The following is a 23932-nucleotide window of genomic DNA, read 5'->3' on the forward strand; positions in this document are numbered from 1 at the left end:
AATTGAACATGATAAGTGTGAGGATGAATGAATTGCGGTGGCAGGTGTGGTGAAGACCGCAGAGTTTGAGCCTCGTCCCGATGGTGATAAAGATGTTTTTTGTCCTGTGGGAGTGTGATTTTTGGAGAGAATGGATTCTTGCATTCTGGCTGATCCATATGTGGTGTCAGGTTGGGTAAAGAAGAGGTTAGGGAATGTTGGGTCGGTGAAAGTGACTCGAAGTGGAATCGTGTGGATTTTTGTGTTTCTTCGGTCCAAAGGGAGCAAAGGGACTTGCTCTCCTCTCCGGAGCAGGGAGCAGTTGAAAGGAGTGATAACTGGAATGGTGTTAAGGGGGGCCAATTGAAGTTGAAGATTGTTGGTGTGTCTGATGCCTGCCGTTTATGTGACGCAGACCCAGTGGAGAGCGTGGTGAAACAGAGAAAACACTACTGTGTTTTGATGCAGATAAAATCAAGTTAGGATGTGTCAGTTATCCCGTGAGAGCTTCCCGAATCCATTACAGTGTTTTAGGTGTCAAGCTTATTTGTCATGTGGCAGCAGCTTGTAGGAGGGAGATGTGAGAAGCGGACATGAGACAAAGGAATGTGTAGTATATCTGAAAAAAGTTGTGTATGTAAACTGTAGGGGTGCCCATGGTGCTGGAGATCAGAGGTGTCTGGTGAAAGAAAGGCAGGTTGAGGTTGCCAGGATCAGAGTAGTGCAGAAGATGTCATATGCTGAGCCAGTGAAGAGAGTAGTAGAGGACGATGGGTCCAGGGTGAGAGATCCTAAGAGGAGCCCTGTGAGTAGGCTGAGACCAATAGAGAGTGATAGGAATAAAATGTGCTTAAGGTTGCTTTTTTGGGTGTTCATGGCCATGGTTGTCATTTGTACCGCAGGATATGGAACGTAAATCACAGAGGATAGATGTTGTGGTGGCAGCTGGAGAGAAGTAATTGGTTGTACGAAATCGCAGAAGAGTTCCAAGATGTTTTGAATGATAGTGTCCCGTCCTCCTTAGGCTACTGGCCTGGCAACTAGCTCTCGCAGTCTCACGTCAGAATTAGACGTTCATCCATGTTTCTTAAACATCAAATTTAGAAGTTATTACAAACGTCACATTACGAAGTGTATAAGGTTAATAAGTTAAGGCACTAACTCCAAATGTTTTATGTTAGGGTTAAGTTTGGCATTAACTCAGAATGGTTAAGGTAAGTGTTAAGATTTGGGATCTATAAAACAACATTCTATTGCTGGATTCAAACGTTAGAATCAGAGGCAGATACTTACGCCATCTCCATTGCCCCTAGTGTCGGTTTTCCCAGATCATCTCCTAACGTCCTCAGACATGGATGGATGCCGACTTATATCACGTGTGACCTGGCTGGGCCTGGAGTAGGATCGGATAGTGGTGAGGTTTTAATGGGTGTAGGGTTAGTTGGTAGGGCATTTTTTTCATAAAGTGTAATGAATTCATACTATAGAATAGTAGGCTGATACACAGCAGTAGGTGGCGGTAGGGCAGAACGTCGTCAACAACAGGGCCTAGTATGCACTAGCTAGGGTAAAAAGGGTCAGGGCTATACAGCAGGTATCCTACACGGAGGCATGTGAAATAGTTGAAGGGGCGAGGGTAGCTGAAGATATGGCAGAGGATGCTCTGCAGACTGAAGATTCTGAGTGTTGTTCAACAGTTGAGGAACATTGGACATAATAGTATCTGCGGCTGAAAGGTTTTTGTGATTCCAGGAATTCACTGCCAAAACATTGCAATGAATGCTGTCCAAAGATGCTCTTCCTTCTCGGGCCCCAGAGTTTGTAGGGATGGGCGTTGGCAGTTGAATCTGAATAAAGGAGTACATTGAGTTCTTTTATTTAGTTTATTTTGTTAATTATTTGGTCTGATATACAGCCAAAACAGTAGGTGGCAGCATGCCCATATAGCATTTTGCTTGTGGATCGCAGTCATATCGAAGAAGACCCGTACAGTAGGTGGCGGCATTACAATAATACATGTAGTCTTCGATAAAACTTTAAAAAAGAAGAAGAAGCTAGGGCAAAAATAATAACAGTGAGGTTCATTAGAGACCCGAAGAATCACTGAAACGGAAAGTATGGATTCCACTCCGGTAAGACTCAGCTAGACAATTCTAAAGAATAACAATTATGACTTGACAACTAAGATAACAGTTGGTACAGTAAGTAGAAGCTAGCTGGCTGGCTGATACATCAGACTGTTAACATTGTCTTCCACTCCGATTCTAAAAGGGACGACTAGGTACCTAAAGTTAGCTTGCTTCGTTAGCACACCCTCCATTGTAAATTCCCGTAGAAGTTAGCTTGCTAGCATGACTGTAAGCTAGCTAGTTGGTTATCTACAGCAGTGGTTCCAAAAACTGTGGGTCGTTCCCCCAGGGGTTGGCACACACCAAAAAAAACATGTTACTTTGTTATTTTAAAGGAACTCAGTCCGGCTTTAAAGTTACTCTTGAAAGTTGTGTATAGTAGAATTTCATCATCAGTTCCTCTTGCCATTTTAGTCATTGCCTAACGTTATCTTAGAGCAATTGTCCAGATCAGCTAGCCCAAGTCATTTAACGTTTTTTAGCCCATAGATAGTTTTTTTTTGTCGCTCAAATATCACATGAATCTACATTAGACATGGCAAAATGTTTAGAATGGCAAGAAAATTAGCTTTCAAACTGCTAAATTCTGTACACCAACAGGAGGGGTGTGAACAGTTTGTCATGAGCAGCGCTTTTGTGTCCATAAATATAGGCGTGCACCGAAAGTTCCGCAGTAGGGGGCTCCGAGGGAAGGAGTTTGGGAACCCCTGAAGATACAAAGCCAAAGAGCCCTGTTTAGTTTATTTAACCTTTATTTAACTAGGCAAACCAGTTAAGAATAGATTATTAATTTACAATGAAGGCCTACCCCGACCAAATCCTAACCCGGACGACGCTCGGCCAATTGTGCGCTGTTCTATGTGACTCCCAATCACGGCTGGTTGTGTGAGAGCCTGGAATCGAACGAGGGTCTGTAGTGACGCTTCAGAGATGCAGCGCCTTAGACCGCTGCGCCACTCGGGAGCCTGAGGTTAGAGTGAGATAAAATAAAATACCCAGACTTTTATCATTTCCCTGAAGAAGGGGAGTATAGACCGAGTGATTGACTGTCATCATGCCACTTTGAAGTTTCTAATCTAGAGAGATAACTTGCTAACGTTAGTGCTAACCAGAACCATATGACTCTGGAGCTAACTACCAGTGCTGTGTAATGTAATCAAGTAAGAATCTAGCTAGCTATCTATTTGTTTTGCTAAGTTCAAGCGCTCTTAGCTAACTCATGGGCATTGGAAGTAAACAATACAGCTAGATGCCAATTAAACTAGCTAACTAGTTGAAAATACATGGGAAACTGTTGCGCTTCATCAGACCTAGAAAACAAGCTTGTCTGACAGCACATCATTTCCCCATCATATCTAACGTTAGGCTAGCTAGCTTCAATCAGCTGCTGTCTTTGGTCTAACTTGCGAAAAAATCAGAGACACTCCTCATCAGTCACACTTCAGTTCCTTGAGGCATCAGTGACACTGTTAAGTTGTTCCCTACTGCTTTGTCTTTGTAGGGCATCTTCTCCTGATTTATCTGCTCAAAGACACCAGGGGCACCCTTTGTAGGGCAAGAGTCGGTCTGTGCATACTGTACATGTATGCTCGCCTTTTCTTAGGACTGTTTCCTGTTTCTCACACCCTATGGCATTGTTGTGTTGCAGACTATTGGGGAGTTGTTCCGTACCCTGTGTGAGATGGGCTTCAGTGAGGAGCAGATCCAGTCTGCCTTGCAGGCAGGACACTTCTCTGTGCCTGATGCAGCTGAATGGTGAGTCCTCCCAACCCATAACCCTGTTTTAATGTACAGGCAAGGAACTATGTTTTCCAATGTCAAACAGTATTTGTAACTGACAAATGTTGTCAATAACTGAATATGTCAAATATTGAACGTTGTTTTTCTATATTTTCTCAATGTGTTTATGGTAGGCTCTTACAAGGTGAAAATCTGAGGCACAAGCTGGTCAAAAATCCATCCCAGCCAGTTGCAACACCGTTTGCTGCATTCAACCCTCCCAAAGATGCAGGGAGCTCTTGCACATCACAGGCACAGACATCGCCCGCTGACAGTAGAGGTATTACACACCATTTTAAGAGTCATTAGACATTTGTTTTCCATGGTTGATTGCATACTGTAATGTAATAGTCCTGTGTTTTATTGTGCACAATTGACCCCTGCTCAGTCATTTACCGCTTTTTTCAAATACCTATCTTGTACAACTTATAGCAGCAGACTGGCTTTGCCTTGTTTGTCGCCTAATTTATTAGACTGTGGTAGCAGGTATTAGTCTGCGACAATGCTATACAAGCCAGAATGCGAAATACTCTACCTGTTGTCTGTGCGGTTGGTCCTTATGACTCTAGAAATGTGTATTATTAATCAAACTTTTCAAAACACTTGTACTGCCGTTGAGATTTCATCACCTGGTACATGCGCAAATCCATGTAGAAGCCTGCAAGACTTTGGTTAGTATGCATGCATCGTGTGCGTGTACTTAACTCTTGTGCGTGTGCCTCGGGTGATGAACAAACGATCGTGGGAGCAGCACACAGAAACCCGTGTTTTTGAAGTCAGTTTAATGATACTTTCCGTTGGTTATTTTGTTGAAACCTTCCAACTACGATGGGATCAGCGGACAACCGGTAGAGTAAGTCCAAATGAAATGTATTCAGCATTCTGACTTGTGAAGGGACTGTTCAGAATTTTACAGACAAGAATGGACTCTTCAGTCCACACTCTGGAATTTGGGGGATGCTACCTTGTTTCCAGCTGCAGATACAAGGGAACTTTTTACAGGACAGGCCATTCTGTATAATTTGCAGGAATTAGCCAAGCTTTTTGTTTCCAAGCTAATCTCCCTCCCTCATCTTTCCAAGAATGCTTATTTGTTATATAGTGATGCCATTTTAGTACACCCCAAACACATTTTTGTCTTATAAATTGTAGCCTTGAATGTATTACTTTACTGAAGCTTGAGGCTAAACATCCCCCTACTCTGGGCATAGCAGCTAGGTATTTCAACCTTTATTTCAGGACAGTTCTTTCTGTTTCCAATGTTTTAAATTGTTTGGTTTTTTAAAAAGTATTTAGTAAGTTTATTGGATAGATAGTGGTGAAAGGAGAGCGTGCTGAAAGAGAATTGAGATGGATTTGAACCCATCCTGGCAGCGGTACAACATACAGTACATGTGCTTCAGAGGCAGCGGCTTAGACCACTAGGGCCACTCTGTTTCTTATGTGTGCCTGAAGACCCCGTTTTAGTCCTGGGACCCCCACAGCCCTCCAGTCCATCCACAGACACCCCGCCGTTGGAGTCTCGTATCAGGCCGGACAAGAGTGACTTCCAGGAGCAGCAGAGGATGCGTGTGGCCAACGAGGCCAGGAATGAGAGGAGGCAGAAGAAACAGGTCAGCAGCACCTGCCTGATTTGATCAGCTGAGACACACTGAGCGCACACACACACAAACACACTCAGCATAGCCACAGGGTGGTACTTGCTAGTGTTACATACTTCAGTGCAGACAATTGATACAGAATATTGGTTTATTCAAATCATTGAGACTATATATTCAGCCTTTTTGCAAACAAGTCACACTCAGACATGACATGATACCTGACGTACTGTACCAGTCCAAAGTTTGGACACACCTACTCATTCCAGGGTTTTTCTTTATTTTTACTATTGTCTACATTGTAGAATAATAGTTTTGATGTCTTCACTATGAAATAACACATGGAATCATGCAGAAACCAAAAAAGTCTTAAACACATCAAAATGTATTTTATATTTGAGATTCTTCAAAGTAGCCACCCTTTTCCTTGATGACAGCTTTGCACACTCTTGGCATTCTCTCAACCAGCTTCATGAGGTATTCACCTGGACTCCATTTCAATCAACAGGTCTACCTTGTTAAGTTAATTTGTGGAATTTCTTTCCTTCTTAATGCGTTTGAGCCAATCAGTTGTGTTGTGACAAGGTAGGGGGGATACAGCAGATGGCCCTATTTGGTAAAAGACCAAGTTCATATTATGGCAAGAACAGCTCAAATAAGCAAAGAGAAATGACAGACCATCATTACCTTAAGACATGAAGGTCTGTCAGTAAGGAACATTTCAATAACTTTGAAAGTTTCTTCAAGTACAGTTGCAAAAACCATGAAGCGCTATGATGAAACGAGCTCTCACGAGGACCGCCACAGGAAAGGAAGACCAAGTTACCTCTGCTGCAGAGAGTTCATGAGAGTTAACTGCACCTCAGATTGTATCCCAAATAAATGCTTCAGAGTTCAAGTAACAGACTCCTCTAAACATCAACTGTTCAGAGGAGACTGCGTGAATCAGGCCTTCATGGTCGAGTTACTGAAAAGAATCCTCTACTAAAGGAAACCAATAAGAAGACTTTCTTGGGTCAAGAAACACAATCAATGGACATTAAACATCTTTGCAGTCTAAAACAGATCACCCCTCTCACTCTCTGTAACAGTTGTTACACAAATGACCATGGCTTTCAGACCACCGCAGCCCCATTTGCAGTAGGATTTAATCTACTGTCCCTTGGGAATCTTTTATTTTCTTTACAGCAAGTCAAGTGAACCAGTGTAGAAATCCATTGGAACTAACCTTCCATGGCTGAGGTGATGGTGTGAGGGTGCTTTGCTGGTGACACTGTCGAATTCAAGGCAGACTTAACCAGCATGGCTACCACTGCATTCTGCAGCGGTACTCCATCCCATCTGGTTTTGCTTAGTGGGACTATGTCCCAAAACACACCTCCAGGCTGTGTAAGGGCTGTTTGACCAAGAAGGAGAGTGATGGAGTGCTGCATCAGATGACCTGGCCACTGCAATCACCCAACCTCAACCCAATTGAGATGGTTTGGGATGAGTTGGACCGAAGAGTGAAGGAAAAGCAGTTCTTAGCGTAAGTGGAAACTCCTTCAAGACTGTTGGAAAAGCATTCCTCATGAAGCTGGTTGAGAGACTGCCAAGAGTGCAAAGCTGTCATCAAGGCAAAGGGTGGCTACTTTGAGGAATCTCAAATATAAAATATTATTTGATTTAACACTTTTCTTTTTGGTTACTAGATTACTCCATATGTGTTATATGTGTTAGGTCTTCACAATTATTCTACAATGTAGAAAATAGTGAAACTAAAGAAAAACCCTTGAATGAGTAGGTGTGTCAACTTTTGACTGTCACTGTATGTGTTGTTCCCTCAGGAGCGTGAGCTGGTGCTGAAGCGTATTGCAGAGGACCGGATAAGCTTGCAGGAGAAGAAGACCCAGCCGAGCACCCCCACTGAGACCATGTCCCCTCCAGGCAGCAGCCAAGGCCAGAGGCTGGGGGGTACGGTCCAGACCAGTGTGGAACACAACTGCATCCTCATGGTGAGGTTATACCCTCCTCCTCTGGCAATGTTTACATATGCCTAGCTGCGTAGGTAGACTTCCGTCTTGATTGTTGACTTGAGAGCATCCCTATTGGTTTATTGTAGAGGCGTGCATGAATTGTGTAGCCTAGCGTAAATGGAGATTGAGGTGGTATGATATAATGGAGGTTTCACCCTCTGTGTCCCTGTAGATCCGGCTGCCCTCTGGGGAGTCCATGAGGGAGCGCTTCCCGGCCGACGCCCCTCTGCGCAGTGTGGTGGAGCACATCTCTGGGCGCCACCCCTCCCTGGCTTCCTTCTCTCTCCTCCAGGGGTTTCCGCGGAAACGCTTTGGGGAGGCGGAGTTGGCCTGCTCCCTGCGCTCCCTGGGCCTCATGCCCAATGCTGCCCTCTGCATCCAGACCACGCCCCCAGAGACACCCCAGGACCCACCCAGCCCAGCTGCACGCCTCTTATTGGGCCAGGAGGAGGTGGTGGTTCCATCTCCTGCGCCTCCCCAGCCACAGATACCAGTGCTGGAGCAGGGAGGGATGGAGGATCCCGCTCGGCCCCCACCTCTGCCTCACCTGTTGTGGGAAGAAGCAGTGGGCTACGCAGGCATCCCCGGTGTTGGTCCCCCAGTGACCGGACCTTCTCACTCCTGGGGTAAGATTTGCGCGTGGCATATGGAGATCCCATTCGGAATGTAATTTATCCACTCACAGCCATCTTCAATATCCTAGTTGATGACTTGTCTGATATTTTTCTACCTTCAGAAATGTATTTCCTTGGAGTATAAATGGTTATTCTGTACCCTGTAACGCTGTATAATTGCCTTACTTGCGCAGGCAATTACATTATGGACCCACTAGTTTGAGGCATCACTTTGTGATGTCACCATTACAGGCACTGAGTTTCTTTCAGGCGTTCTCTGGGTTAGCTGAATGTGCAGTTTCCCATATGTTCAGATCTAGGATCAGCTTCCTGTTTCCCAATCCTAACCATGAGTGGGGAAAATGTGAAACTGACCCAAGATCAGCATCTAGCGGCAACTTCACTCCACACCAAAGTTTTGATGCTGTTTTTTTTTACTGACAGGACGTGGCCAGAAGCTGAATCCTGGTGATGCAGAGGAAGCTGCCAGCTCAGAAGACGAAGAGCTAGAGGGGGGGAGAGAGCCACCCTTCCCCTTCAATGGTACTGCCCCCACCTGTTTGGAATTGACTCTTACCCTGTGCCCTGCCCCTGACTCTCAGCCCTTCCTCTCTTTCTTTTCTCTTTCCTCTGAACTCTGTGTCCTTTGCAGTCTAAAACAGATGACCCCTCTCTGCAACAGTTGTTGCACAAATGACCATGGCTTTGAACTTGATGACCACTGCAGCCCCATTTGCAGTAGGATTTAATCTACTGTCCCTTGGGAATTGTTTTTTAAAATATTTTTTTTACAGCAGGTCAAGTGAACCAGTGTGTAGAAATCCATTGAACTAACCTTCCATGGCTGCGGTCATGATAGTGAGCCAACTGGGCAGTTAATGATGTGAGATCTCCTTTCTATCGCCTCTCTGACTGTGAGAAAGCTACTTTGATTGGGAAATAGCAGGTGAATGCCCCCGACTGTACCACTTTCGCCGGTTGGCGCTGCGCTCATCAACAACAACAAAAAGCTGTCTGAGGTATTCTGACAGACAGTAATCCGTGTGTGACACTTGAGTTTGTGAAGTTCGTTGCCGGGGATTCCTTTTTACAGTCACAGAGGAAGATTGTGACTGTTGAGAAGATCTTGGTGAGAGGCATGTGATCGCCTATGTCTTGAAGTCATTCATTCAGATTGTTAAATAGCTTTGATATTTTTCTGAAGTAATTCAACCTGTATGGCTGTTAGAATTAATAGATTTTTTGATGTGAGTGTTGAGTGTTTCTTTATTGTAAAGGCCTTAAGTAATAACTGTGGTTAAAGGCCCAGTGCAGTCAAAAACATGAATTTTTTTCTTCTGTGTTTTTATATTTCCACACCATGAGGTTGGGATAATACTGTGACAATTATGATAATGCACTTTTAGTGTAAGTGTTGTTTGAAAAGCTTTATCCCACTGTTTTAGTGGTGACATCACCAGGTGGTAAATTGACCTATAATAACGAGTTCATAACCTCTCTGGCAATAACAGCTCATTTTCAGTTTTCCCCTCCCTACTCAGACCACGCCCAGACAATCCGAGCAAAATTCTTGCTTGAGAAATTGTTCCTTGTTAAGAATCTTGTTGTTTTTGACCATTTTAAATGAACACCAATCACAGTAAGGTACTTAATTGTTACCCAGAAATGGTTTCATATTAAGATAAACATTTCTGCATTGGACCTTCAACTCCAGCAGGAATGCCCCGGTTACCATTCTTCCCAGAGAACCAGATGGAGCCCAGACACCACTGGCCAGACCAGGGGAACAGACTCCGGTGAGTGCCCAGCCTAAACCTAGCCTATATCATAGCCATGCTATCGCCTCCACAGGAAACTCAGTTAGTCACGCGCAGTCATTATATACTTCTTACACAAAGAACTGCTTGCCTCTCCTAAGGGATTCTCACAGCCTACATGTCTAACTGAGGGAAGTGATGAGTGCTTTAAAGCCTATTCAGCTGCAAGAAGATTTCAACCTTGCGCAGGCCTCTGGTGCTCGAAGAGATAAGGAGCAGCAAATCACTCCTTTGTGCTCTGTGAGAAGAGGAAAACTAGACAGTCATGGAAAATTACCAGTTGAATAGCACTATACAACTTAACCATTTTTACATAGCACTTAGACTATAACAAAAGCATTTTTACATGGAATTTAGACTATAACTATATGTACTAGCCGTGTCTGAATCCTGGTTTAGGAAGGCCACAAAATCCTGAAATTTCCATCCCTAACTATAAAATTCTCCAGCAAGATAGAACTGCCAAAGGGGGCGAAGTTAGCCTGCAGAGTTCTGTCATATTATCCAGGTCTGTGCCCAAACAATTCGAGCTTCTTCTTTTAAAAACCCACCTTTCCAGAAACAAGTCTCTCACCGTTGCCGCTTGTTATAGACCCCCTTCAGCCCCCAGCTGTGCCCTGGACACCATATGTGAATTTATTGCCCACCATCTATCTTCAGAGTTCGTACTGTTAGGTGACCTAAACTGGGACTTGCTTAACACCCCGGCCGTCCTACAATCTAAGCTAGATGCCCTCAATGTCACACAAATGATCAAGGAACCTACCAGGTACAACCCCAAATCTGTAACCATGGGCACCCTCTTAGATATCATCCAGACCAACTTGCCTTCTAAATACACCTCTGTTGTCTTCAACCAGGATCTCCGCAATCACTGCCTCATTGCCTGCGTGTGTAATGTGTCCAGATAGAGTTCAGTGTGTCAAATCGGAGGGCTTGTTGTCCGGATCTCTGGCAGTCTCTATGGGGGTGCCAGAGGGCTCAATTCTCGGGCCGACTCTTTTTTTCTGTATATATCAATGATGTCGCTCTTGCTGCTGGTGATTCTCTGATCCACCTCTACGCAGACGACACTGTGCTAACAAATCTCCAAACAAGCTTCAACGCCATATAACACTCCTTCCGTGGCCTCCAACTGCTTTTAAATGCTAGTAAAACTAAGTGCATGCTCTTCAACCGTTTGCTTCCTGGACCCTCCTGCTCGACTAGCATCACTACCCTGGACGGTTCTGACCTAGAATATGTGGACCACTACAAATACCTAGGTGTCTGGCTAGACTGTAAACTTTCCTTCCAGACTCACATTAAGCATCTCCAATCCAAAATGTAATCTATAAACGGCTACCTGTTTCACAACAAAGCATCCTTCACTCATGCCGCCAAACACCCTCGTAAAACTGACTATCCTTGACTTCGGCGAAGTCCTTTACAAAATAGCCCCAACACTCTACTCAGCAAACTGGATGTAGTCTATCACAGTGCCATCTGTTTTTTCACCAAAGCCCCATATACTACCCACCACTGCGACCTGTATGCTCTCTTTGGCTGGCCCTCACTACATATCCGTTGCCAAACCCACTGGCTCTTGGTCATCTGTAAGTCTTTGCTTGGTAAAGCCCCGCCTTATCTCAGCTCACTGGTCACCATAGCAGCACCCACCCGCAGCACGCGCTCCAGCAGGTATATTTCACTGGCCATCCCCAAAGCCAATGCTTACTTTGGCTGCCTTTCCTTCCAGTTCTCTGCTGCAAATGACTGGAACTAATTGCAAAAATCTAGTCTTTTTTTTCTCCCTCCTCTAACTTTAAGCATCAGCTGTCAGAACAGCTTACTTATCACTGTACCTGTACACAGCCAATCTGTAAATAGCACACCCAACTACCACATCCACATATTATTACTTACTCTCTAGCTTTTTTGCACCCCAGTATCTCTACTTGCACATCATCTGCACATATATCACTCCAGTATTCATGCTAAATTGTAATTATTTTCGCCTCTATGGCCTGTTTATTGCCTACCTCCCACTCTTCTGTATTTGCACAAACTGTACATAGAGCTTTCTACTTTTCTTTCGTGTTATTGACTGTACATTTGTTTGTGAAACTTTGTTGTTTTTGTCACACTGCTATGCTTTATCTTGGCCAGGTCGCTGTTGTAAATGAGAACTTGTTCTCAACTGGCCTACCTGGTTAAATAAAGGTGAAATATTTTTTTTTACATAGCATTTAGACTGTAACAAAAGCATTTTTTCCCCAAGAAAGTTTTGATCAGCACTGCAACGCCTTGTTATAAACTTGCTTGTTGAACACGTAGACGTGTGCCGAAGGTCAACCGTAAGAGCAGACTTCAAATTTTGCATGTAGGTTTGATGGCATGCTGCCTGAGGAAGGTCCCAGGACCAAAAAATTGCTACTATGGACCTGCTCTGTAAATACGAGAGTTTTGTCACATTTTAGCCAGTGTGCACTTGCACATTCCCCATCATGGATTTAAAGCATTGGATTGGTGTAAGGATTGGCTTGAGGAATTTTCCACCGTTGTTAAATCCATGAGTGGGTGTGTGCAAGTGTACACAAGGGTGGAGAATCTTGATGCAGCCTTGTGCCCTTTTGTTGAATTAGTTGACTTGATGTGAACATACAAATGTGTGTGTGTGTGTCTCTCTCAGGGAGGGTGTGGTAGGTGACCCAGCAGTGGAGCCAGAGGAGGCTGCAGGTCGCATGGTGCCGGGAGCAGCGGGCCAGGCTGCAGTAGAGCGCCTCCAGAGAGCCGCCCAGGACGACCCTCAGGCCTCCCAAGGCCACCCGTCTCCGCCCAAGAGACCCTTCAGAACGCCCAGTGTCCCCTCCCTTTGTGTCATGGCCACCCGGGCCACCGTCAACCTCATGACAGGTCAGAGAACAACTTTAAAGTCCAACACTGTTATTTGCACTCAAACATTGTTAAAGGGGCCTCACTGCTAGCCAAGACAATGACCTAGCCAAAAGACTGTTGTCCCAACCATCTCACCTCAGAAATGGTCAGAATTGTACATACAATGATATTGGTTGTGGTTCATTGCAGTTGTGTAAAAATTCCTGAGCAAGATCACAGAAATGTCATGGTAGGAAAGCTGCATAGAAAATGCATTTCCTTTTCTCTCAGTTCCCAGCATGCAGTACAGCAGCAGTCTGTCATGTCTGACCCCTGAGCTGGCAGAGCTCCTGCTCAGTCACATGTCCCGTGAGAGGCTCCTTCGCCCACGCACCCTGGAGCTCTTCTTTGGCTGCCCAATGCAGAAATTTGTCCTCAACTGCTACCCGTACTCTACCAATGAGCTACTCCGGCAGCTACGGGCCTTCACTGCACTGAAGCACCTGAGCCTGGTCAACTCTCCTCTCATCACAGGTACACCTTTTACCTTGACAGCATTGGTACTGACTGAGTATGCATTCCAAATGGCACCCTATTCTGTATATAGTGCACTACTTTTGCTATATGGCAACACTATTGTCAATGCCACATGAATGTCAATTTAAGGAATACAGATGGGTCGTACCACCAATTAGTTGCCTTTTTGAGAAGTGTAAAAAAACATTTTTGATTTCACCCAATTTGAACATTCTGTCAAAGAGCACATGTTCCACTTAATAAAAACACATGTTTTCCCATCTCGAGGCTAAATACAAAAATGACTATAGTAAGTGCCTATTGAAGATGCACTATGCAGAAATCGCTCCGCAATTTCCTGGTAGCAAAAATTCTAGTAGTTGGCTTAATTTCAGTTTGTGACAAAACAAGCAAGTATAGTGTAGAGAATCATTTTACCATCTAAACCTCTATTAAATATATTTTCCATTTTATTTTCAGCTGTTTCAAGCTGTGTACAAAACCGAAAGTAAATGCCGCAAAACAAAATTGAAGAATGGGAAGCATACCGCTTCTTCGACTTGCGCAAAATGTCAGATATTGCTTCTTCAAGTGCCAAATAAAGTAACAAGGTTGACTGTACAAGGGTTGACGTTTTCATCTTAAATCAGCCGTAAGTCCCCTCTGTATGTGTGAGTGCAACAGGGATTGGCAATTGAATACAATCAACCCCCCCCCCCCCCCAATGCTCTAACAGAGCCCCACTCCAAAACCAGACATTGAAGCAGGCATGGTAAAAATAAAAATAAAAAATACAAAGCTATTGTAAGACAAACTTTAAAAATAGTAAAATAATGATACAAATAAATTGGGTTGGGTTATAGAGTTGTGAAATTAGCTGGATAGGAAAGGTTGCCAGATATTATAAAATGTAATTGCAGAACCCTTAACGGAGTAGTGTATTTTCTCAAGCTTGAGATGTTGGATAACTTCCTATATCCAATGGTTAAGAGTAGGAGGAAATCGATCCTTCCACTTAAATAGTGTGAGACGTCTAGCTAGAAGAGTAGTAAATGCCAGCATTTTCCCCATAGAACTGTTTAGAGGAGCCTCCTGTGGTGCCCCTCTGAATAATGCAATAAAGGCAGAAGGTTCTATAGGTGTCTCCAGTATCTTAGAAAACTCAAAAATGGATGTCCAGAAATCTGTAAATTTCGGGCATGTCCAAAACATGTGCAAAAAGTAGCAAGAGCCTGCTTATTACATCAGTCACAGGTGGGATCTAAATCTGGTGTAATCTTGGATAATTTGACTTTTTTTTAAAACCATTTTAAATGGCATTACAGCATATAGATGAAGAATGTATTCTCTTATGTATACTCTGCCAAGTTTCATCTGAAAGTTCACATTAATCCTCTTCCCATTGGTTCTTAAAAGTTCAGAGAATCCAGATTGTGTGAGTTTTTAATAACGTATAGATCATGCTTATGCCCCCTTTGATATTAGGGGTCACTTTAAAAATAGAATCCAGAAGGGAGTTAGGTGGGCGTGATGGGAAGTGACTAGAATATGAAGATGCTAAACTACACAATTGCAGGTATCTAAAGAAATGGGATCTAGGAATATTAAACTTTTGTACTAAATGTTCAAATGGATGCAAAATCCATATCAATATACAAGTTGTTCAGTGAGGAGATCCCTTTCCAGAGCAGAAATGAGATGCCTGGTCTAATAATGATGGAGAGAATGTATGGTTCTTTAAGAATGGGGCAGAAGTTAAATTCACTGAGACCAAACGACCGCCTGAACTGTTTCCACATTTTTAGAGAATGTTTCACAATAGGGTTTTTAGTATATTTGAAACCGGCTCAGCTAATGCAAGTTTAGCAGAGTAAGGCATTTTAAGTCGGTGGGGCCACAGGTTGAGATCTCCAAAGTCAACCATTTCCGGCCTTTAACATCGGGGATTTCTGTCATCCAATATAGATTGATTATTTTATTAGCTGCCCAGTAATAATATTTTAAGTTTGGAAGTGCTTGACCACCCTGGGAGCGAGATCTCTCAAATTTCTGTGTATTCATTCTGAAGAGCACATGACTAAAATAAGTTTGCATGGCAGAAGGATTAATAATGATCTATAAACTTTTTAGTGGAACCTGGATCTCTCGAAGACCAGTTATAGGGTCAGAGATGTATAATAGCATGTTATCCGCATAGAGTGAAACTATATGCTCTTAAGCCCCCTCTTCGAATACCTTTTGATAGTGGTGTTATTACGTATTGCTATGGCTAAAGGTTCAGTTGCAATGGCAAACAGCTGAGGGGATGGAGGTCAACCCTATCTTGCCCCACGTTGACGTTAGAAATGGGATGAACGGTTATTTGTGCACACTGCAGCCATAGGGGAGGAGTAAAGGACTTTGATCCAGGACATCAAATTGGGAGTGTAAACTAGATAATCCCACTCCACCCGATCAAATGCCTTCTCAGTGATAACAATATCTCTGGTGTGTCAGATGAATAGGGATTATAAAGACATCTGATGTTGAAAAAAAGAATGACGATTTTTAATGAAACCAGTTCAATCTGTAGAGATAATGGAGGGAAGGACTGGCTCAAAACGGCAGGCAATCATCTTAGAAAGTACCTTTTACATCGCAATTCAGTAAAGAAATTGGCCTATTATGAACCACACAATGTTTAGTTTTTTTCCTATTCAGAATAAGTGACATGCATGCTTGTCTCATTGTCAAAGGTAAAGAGTTTGAGGAGAATGATTCCTCAAATACGGAAAGCAAGAGAGGAGAGCGTTGATCTGAGAATTATTTTAAAGCATTTGCTCAGAAATCCGTTGGGTCCAGGCGATTTACCACAATGCATAGATTTAATCACCAACACAATCTCTTCTACAGCTGCTGAGTTAAAAGAACAGCTCTATCTCAGGTTCACCTGTAGGAATATCTACGTTCTCAAAGAAGGTGCCGAGTAAGGTAGCATTACCAGCGCATTCCGAAATGTATAAATGTGAGTAAAAGTTCCAAAAACATGAATTGACCTCTAAATGATCAATACATTTGTTACCCGGCTTGTTAGTTCTCAGGTATTGTTTTAATTTGCTCTTCTCTGAAGCAGCTGGTGTGCTTCATTTAATTTTTTTCTTCAAGATTTTACTTCTCAGATTTTCAGCTTATCGAGTTGAAAGAAGACCAAACTGTCTGAAGTGTCAAATGTTGTTTTAGTAAATCTGAGTGTGAATCCAAAATTGTATTTGTAAGTTCCCCCAGGTGTTGAATATTGCACTTCCTTAATCTTGCGCTGTGCAAAATAATTTGGCCCCTTAGATAAGCCTTCATTGATTCCTATACTGTTGGAGGAGACGTTCCAGGGGTTTGATTAAGATCGAGAAATGGCTCAATTTGAGATTATATAAAAGCATCAAAGGTTTCTTCTGATAGCAGTAGTGAGTTAAGCTGCCACGGGCGATTTAATTAGGCTGTGTATTTGGTATAAATTAATTCATAGTAAGAGGAGAAGGATCTGAAATGACTATAGCTTGTGATACTGTGAGTGGCAGAAATCAATTGTCTATACGTGAGAAGGTCTTATGAACTGGCGAGATAAAAAAAATACTCAGTCTGGGTTTTGACTGACAGCCGTTAATAAACTTGAGCACTGCTCGTGACAAGGAGATGCCCCGAGCCCTCCCGCTGTTTGGGAAACACAGTGAAGGAAATGCTATAAATCAAGAGGAATCAATGTGTTCTGAAAGATAAGAGGGTTAGTCATACAAGCAAAGACTCTATTCTATGCTCATCAAAATGTACAATCTGTTTGTCTGATGTGCCTTTTTGAAAGCCTGTATTTTATAACTTAGCTCGCCATGTTGGCAATCAAATAAGCTTTCAAATGATGCCCACCTGACCCAGATGGCAAATTTATAATGGAACATGTTTGGATTGAGTAAGCAACAACAGTAATTGCGTATTGGTGGGGACGCAGGGCTGTGTTCCAAACCAAAAAAAATACAATTGTACTTACTTCAGTTCCTCAATGGCAAAGCTAGGAGAGCAACAACAAAAAACATTTTAGTGGAAGGCTCTTTCCTTGAGTGCATTGAAATGACTTAGAAACACAGTTTGGAGAAGTGTGTGTGTAGGGGCCACTTGAAATCACCAGTTAGGCCTCTCACTCAAACTCTCGTAATTGTTTTTTCTTATCTTGCGTACTCAAATGTAAATTAATATTCTTATTATGTTACTGAATGTATCCAGAGTGCTTTCGGATTTCGTTATTGACAAATGCTGTGGAAAGAACAGTGAATGTAAAATGCACGTCAAATGAACAGTTTAGTGTTTGGATTCAGTCTTGTGTCAGGTGAACTGTTGTGTCCTCACTTTGGTCGGATAATTTCCTCATCTCCAAAAGTGTTCTCTTTCAATTGCAACCATGGTCATGCAAATGCTTTTCATAGTTCCTTTGTTAGAAACATAAAAATGTGGCCCTATCCAGAGGCCAATTTCCACAAGAGTATAGGGTTAAAGGGCTCTTCATTTAATATAACAGACTTTCAATATTGGTGCACATTTTCTACTTCAAATATCAAAAGGCACTTTTTTTGTGGAATGACCCAAATATCGTGGTGAGCTATCACTTTAAGAACCATATGGCCTGTTATCGTTGCAGCATGGTTGCTATGATACTGAAGGTTCTCTCTCTTTGTCTTCCTGTTTTCCAGACACGGGCCTCTCTGTGTTGTGCAGCTTACTGAAACTGCAGCACCTGAACCTGACCTCATGTAGCAAGCTAACTGACTCCTGTCTGCAACACATCACAGGTGAGGCTCTTCTCTAACCCTGGGTTGTATTCACTAGGCACCAAACTGAAGAAAACAGACAAACTGGGAGGGGCTATGCCTGCACTTGTCCAATATGAAACGTTTGTGAACTAATGAATAAGACCCTGGCTACAGCATGAAACGCTTGTGGATGAATGAGGTTTTTAGTGTGGAATAGAGGTAAAGGGAGAAGGAAGGGCAAGCTTTGTAACGATGAAATGATTTAAGCCCCCGCTAATAACCTAGTAGCCTGCTATGACCCCGTGCAAGAACTCTAGATCAAAGCATAAGCTGTCTTTTAAACTGATTTAAAGTCATCCACAATAAAAAAATATATATATTAAAAATGAAAGAATAAATGAATTTGGGGAGCATTGTATGGCATGATTGGGGTTTCAACTTAAATGATTGAATTCATAATTTATAGGGAAGTGTCAACCATTTTAAATTCCCAATAGTTCAACTCCTGTATAAAATAATGATCACTTGAAAGGAGGACTAAGGTAAAGTGTTTTTTTTATCTCACCCTGTACCCTTTGTCTCCAAGGACTGAAGAGCCTGTCTTTCCTGTCACTGGACCAGACCAAAGTAAGTGACGTAGGGATGGTGCTGTACCTGCAGTCTGCTCCTTCGTCACTCAACCAGCTCAGTCTGAACCAGACCTCGGTCACAGAGGCCACCTTGGCAGCGCTGCCCGCCTGTGTGCCACAGCTACGACTGCTCAGCGTCAAACACACCAAGGTAGCTCTCTCATTCTCGCGTTTGCACACATTCACAAACACACACACACACACACACACACAGCCACAATAGCTCTGCATTTCAACACACAAACATACACTCATACAGACAGAACAATTAGGCATCAACAACCAACACTGGTATAAGTTGTTTCACTCAGCATAATGATATCTCCTCCTCCTCCTATCAGGTGAGAGACGTGTCGGCCCTAGCGGCCCTCCCCAGCCTGCAGACCCTGTACCTGGACGGCACGGGGGTGAGGGAGGGTTCTCTGGAGTGCCTGGCCGTCCACTCCACCCTCTCTGCCCTTAGCCTGGCAGACATCTCTGTCGCAGACGGCAACCACGCCCTCCAGATCATTTCAGGTGAATTGTGTGTACTACAATTGGTCTGCAAACGTATTTTTTTATATATATTTTTTTTTTTACGTTTGCATCGTCTGTCGATGATGTCTGACAGCCATCGTGATGTCACAACAATGGTTTAGCATACTTGAATTTGACTGCTCCACTGGAGTCTTGCAGCGCACGGTAGCGCATTCAGCAGTGCAACATGCCAGGGGACCTATTCCCTAATTGCCATAGCCTGAATGTTCAACACATACAGTGCCTTGCTAAAGAATGCAGACCCCTTGGATTTCTTCACATTTGATTGCTACAAAGTGGGATTAAAATCAATTAATTGTTAATCCTTTATCAACAATCTACACAAAATACTCTGTCAAAGTGGAAGAAAAATAAGATAAATAAAACATTTGTGACTAAAATATAGTCGTTGTATAAGTATTCAGCCCCTTTGTTTAGGCAAGCCTAAATTAGTTCAGGAGGGAAATTTGGCTTAACAAATCACATACTGAATTGATACTTTTTAAAATTTGTTTGTTGTTGTGGCTAACTCTTCCTCTCTCCCCCATACATACACTACCGTTCAAAAGTTTGGGGTCACTTAGACATTTTTGAGAGAAAAGCAAAAAAAAAATGTCAATTTTTAAAATAACATCAAATTGATCAGAAATACAGTGTATACATCGTTAATGTTGTAAATGACTATTGTAGCTGGAAACTGCTTTTTTTTTGTGTGGAATATCTATATGGGTGTACAGAGGCTCATTATCAGCAACCATCACTCCTGTGTTCCAATGACATGTTGTTAGCTCATCCAAGTTTATAATTTTAAAAGGCTAATTGATCATTAGAAAACCCTTTTGCAATTATGTTAGCACAGTTGAAAACTGTTCTGATTTTAAAGAAGCAATAAAACTGTCCTTTAGACTAGTTGAGTATCTGGAGCATCAGCATTTGTGGGTTCGATGTCAGGCTCAAAGTGGCCAGAAACAAAGAACTTTCTTCTGAAACTCATCAGTCTAATCTTGTTCTGAGAAATGAAGGCTATTCCATGCGAGAAATTGCCAAGAAACTGAAGATCTCATACAACGCTGTATACTACTCCCTTCACAGAACAGCGCAAACTGTCTCTAACCAGAATAGAAAGAGGAGTGGGAAGCCTCGGAGCACAACTGAGCAAGTGGACAAGTACATTAGTGTCTAGTTTGAGAAACAGACTCCTCACAAGTCCTCAACTGGCAGCTTCATTAAATAGTACCCGCAAAACACCAGTCTCAACGTCAACAGTGAAGAGGCGACTCCAGGATACAAAGACAAAGTCATAGTTGCAAAGAAAAAGCCATATCTCAGACTGGCCAATAAAAATAAAAGATTAAGATGGCCAAAAGAACACGAACAATGGACAGAGGAGCTCAGCACAAGGTGCACCTGTGTAATGATCCTGCTTTTTAATCAGTTTCTTGATATGGCACACATGTCAAGTGGATGGATTATCTTGGCAAAGGAGAAATGCTCACTAGCAGGGATGTAAACTAAATTTGAGAGAAATAAGCTTTTTGTGGACATGGAACATTTCTGGGATATTTTATTTCAGCTCATGAAACATGGGACCAACACTTTACATGCTGCGTTTCTATTTCTGTTCAGTGTGTCTATAGTTACTACGTGAAATCCCGTCACTTCCTTTTTGTTGTCTGAAACTGTCAAAGTAGCCTAATGGAAGAAAGAATGTTGCAAATGCACTTACCCAGATGATCAGGATGAAATAACAATAGCCTACAAGGCTATAATATTTATTTTTAAAAGGTAGGCTAATACAACTGATATCTGTGTACTTTTATGAGCAACAAACACAGCCCTACCAATTCTGCAGCCTAGACTATATATATATATATTTTTTTTTAATCTAACGGTTTAAATAAAACAATGATTTGTAACAATTTAACAACAATTTAAATAAAAAGGACATTATTAACAAATCACAGTTCTGGTATAACCAATGTGTCCTTCAAATTGCATTGTTCCTGACTATTGACCCATCCATGATGTTTGAACATGACCATCACCAAACCCTAGCATGTACAGCAGGACTTTTCAAATCAGGGCCTCAAGGTTTGCAGTCCTGCTTTTGATAAAAAATCAATCAATGTTATTGATTTAATGTCATTAATTGGTCAAAGTCCAGTCTCCTGTTTCCCGCGGTCTAGTACCTGATTTAGAGGGGAATATTGTGGCAGATGTTAGTGTTTTGTATGACTGGCACTATATCATTTTTATGTACTATATTTACTAAACTATTATATCTCTTTCTGTCTGTACCCAGGTCTCCGGCTGACCCAGCTGACCCTGCCTGGACGCCACTCGGTGACGGACACTGGCCTGACCTTCCTCTCCAGACTGTCCCTGCTGTCCGAGTTGGACCTGACCGACTACACACACGTCACTGACCACGGGGTCACCCAGCTGGCCATCATGACCAGGTCAGATCACTCTCATTACATTTTCTGCTTCCCAAATGGAAGTACACTACGTAGGACAGCGTTTCCCACGTTTTGGTTGTGCACATTTTGGTTTTTGCCCAAGCACTACACAGCTGATTCAAATAACCATCTCATCATCAAGCTTTGATTATTTGAATCCGCTGTGTAGTGCCTGGGCAAAAACCAAAACGTGCATCTATGGCGGGCCCCAGGACCGAGTTTGGGAAACGCCGATATAGGGATTATGGTGCCATTTGGGATGCACACATTATCCGCTTTAGGTGTCAATATGAGACTAATCGTTACCACAGCCAGAGGCAGTAATTAATCCCCAAATTTTTGGGGGGACTAATCAGCTATGTTAGTGCTGAGATGGAACAAGAACTTGTACACTATTGCTCACAAGGACTAGGATCACTTCTCTAGCTGATTCACCAGCATCGCCTACAGTTGTTGTAAATGAAGGAGTGCTGGGTCGTATTCATTAGGAACCAAACACAAGAAAACAGACAAACAGGGTGTGACTCCCTGTCCAATAAAAAAAAAAGCTTGGTTTTCTTTCCGTTTCAATAAGGTTTTGTTACGGTGAGCATTAATGAATAAGACCCTGATAGAAATGCTCCTGTCTCCAGACTGAAGAGGCTGTCTCTCAGTAACACCCAGGTGACAGACATGGGGCTGCCCTCCCTGTGCAGTCTGCAGGAGCTGCTGGAGCTGTGTCTGGACCGCACAGCCGTCACCAGCCGAGGAGTGGCTGCCCTCGTCACCTGTCTGCCACACCTGCAGGTACGGAGCACACATGTAACCCTATAGACAACTATTGTATCAGTCGATAAAACTCTACAAATAAGGTAATAGAGCTAAGAGAGCTCCCTTATAAAACTTTTGAAACTACATACTATGATTAGTGGCATTGATATTTTTGTTATGTTCCAGGTATTAAGCTTGGCCAGTACTCAGGTGGGTGACACGGTGGTGAGGAGAGGTCTGGTCCACTGTGCTCAGCTGTTCAAGCTCAACCTCCGCCGCACACGCATCACTGACCACGGTAAGGTCCCACTCATTAGCCACAATTACTACCATTGAATTCCAGCATTAATACTCATGAAGTAAGGGAATCCCTATTGCGACCATGGTCTCTTTTTCAATGATGCCCTGTGAATCCCAATTGAGGTTTAGAGATGGAATACCAGCATTTAGAGCTGGAAGGAATTTGAAATACGTTCTTGTTGTGTATTATGTTTCCTTCAGGACTGAAGTTCCTGAAGCGCATGCGTCTGAGCCAGGTAAATCTGGAAGGCTCAGGTGTGACCCCCTCGGGCATCTCCAACCTCATCGCCTCCTGTCCCCACATCACCAGCATTCGGGCCAGCCACACGCGGGCCATCCCACCTGACCAGGTCTCAGATGACGACAGTCAGTAGAGAGACTAAGTATTGAGGTGACCCTCCAGCCCTTTCTGCTGAGGCTCGGGAGCGCTAGCTAGTAGCTACGACTGTGCTCGGTGGTCTTAGTCTCAAGTGTCACGCTGCATCTAGCTGACTGGCTCAGCATAGTCTGGGTGACGATTATCCCAGCTCTGTCTAGATGCACTGCTTCAACTGCAGCTAGTGGCACTAATCGCTCAATCACAAGCCCACTGTTATTGCTTTTGAAACCTTAGAAGGGTGCCTTCTTATACTTCTAAAATGAGAGCCTCTAACGCAGCGTTTCCCAAATTCAATCCTGTTTCTTTTCTCTAGCACTACACAGGTAACTAAGATTGGGACTAAATCAGGGATAACACCTAAAATCCAAGATTTTTCTGCCTGAATTCTCGAATGAATCAGTTAACACTATGAAGGTACATCCGTGTGATTTGCTTTTAAAGAGGGCTATGATGATGATCTAGTTCCAACAGTTACCTCCCGTTCTGTAATGTCGTTAAATTACATTTTTTGGTGGTTTAAGCCAAGGCAGCATTTGGCTAACCAGCAACTGGAAGGCTTAGCATTATGCTAGTGGTTGTAGAAAGAGGTTGGCTTCTCACATTTAGCAGTGGGCTATGATGTGTGTTGCATATTGAGTGTTTGGGTTCAACAGCAAGAATCCAAAGCGGCGATCAGTTCATAAATAGTTTTGCTTCTCATTTTGTTTACACAATGTAAAATACTGTTTATTTTCTTAATGTAAATGGTTTTGGATAATAGCACTGTATTCCCTACATTCTCAAAGGAAAATACTAAATTAATAAAAAAATGGCATTTTGAA

At 42.9% G+C, this 23932-nt stretch overlaps 1 protein-coding gene across 2 annotated transcripts; it reads left to right on the forward strand.

Annotated features, from left to right (window-relative positions):
- Window positions 1-1970: 1970 nt before the first annotated feature.
- On the forward strand, window positions 1971-23932 carry LOC109908809 (uncharacterized). Of its 2 annotated transcripts, none has more exons than XM_020507519.2 (17): window positions 1971-2111; window positions 3757-3863; window positions 4022-4167; window positions 5343-5500; window positions 7312-7479; window positions 7673-8126; window positions 8559-8657; window positions 9832-9910; window positions 12603-12826; window positions 13079-13321; window positions 18019-18117; window positions 18665-18858; window positions 19049-19223; window positions 21526-21682; window positions 22315-22468; window positions 22619-22730; window positions 22934-23932. In XM_020507519.2, exons 1-17 carry the CDS (start codon window positions 2097-2099, stop codon window positions 23104-23106), a joined length of 2757 nt encoding a protein of 918 aa, XP_020363108.1. In that variant the 5' UTR covers window positions 1971-2096; the 3' UTR covers window positions 23107-23932. The 2 variants fall into 2 exon arrangements, with proteins under 2 accessions (XP_020363108.1, XP_020363106.1); XM_020507517.2 differs by having other exon boundaries at window positions 1985-2111; window positions 9829-9910.

This window comes from Oncorhynchus kisutch, linkage group LG18, assembly GCF_002021735.2.
Source record: "Oncorhynchus kisutch isolate 150728-3 linkage group LG18, Okis_V2, whole genome shotgun sequence".
Classification (NCBI taxonomy): domain Eukaryota; kingdom Metazoa; phylum Chordata; class Actinopteri; order Salmoniformes; family Salmonidae; genus Oncorhynchus; species Oncorhynchus kisutch.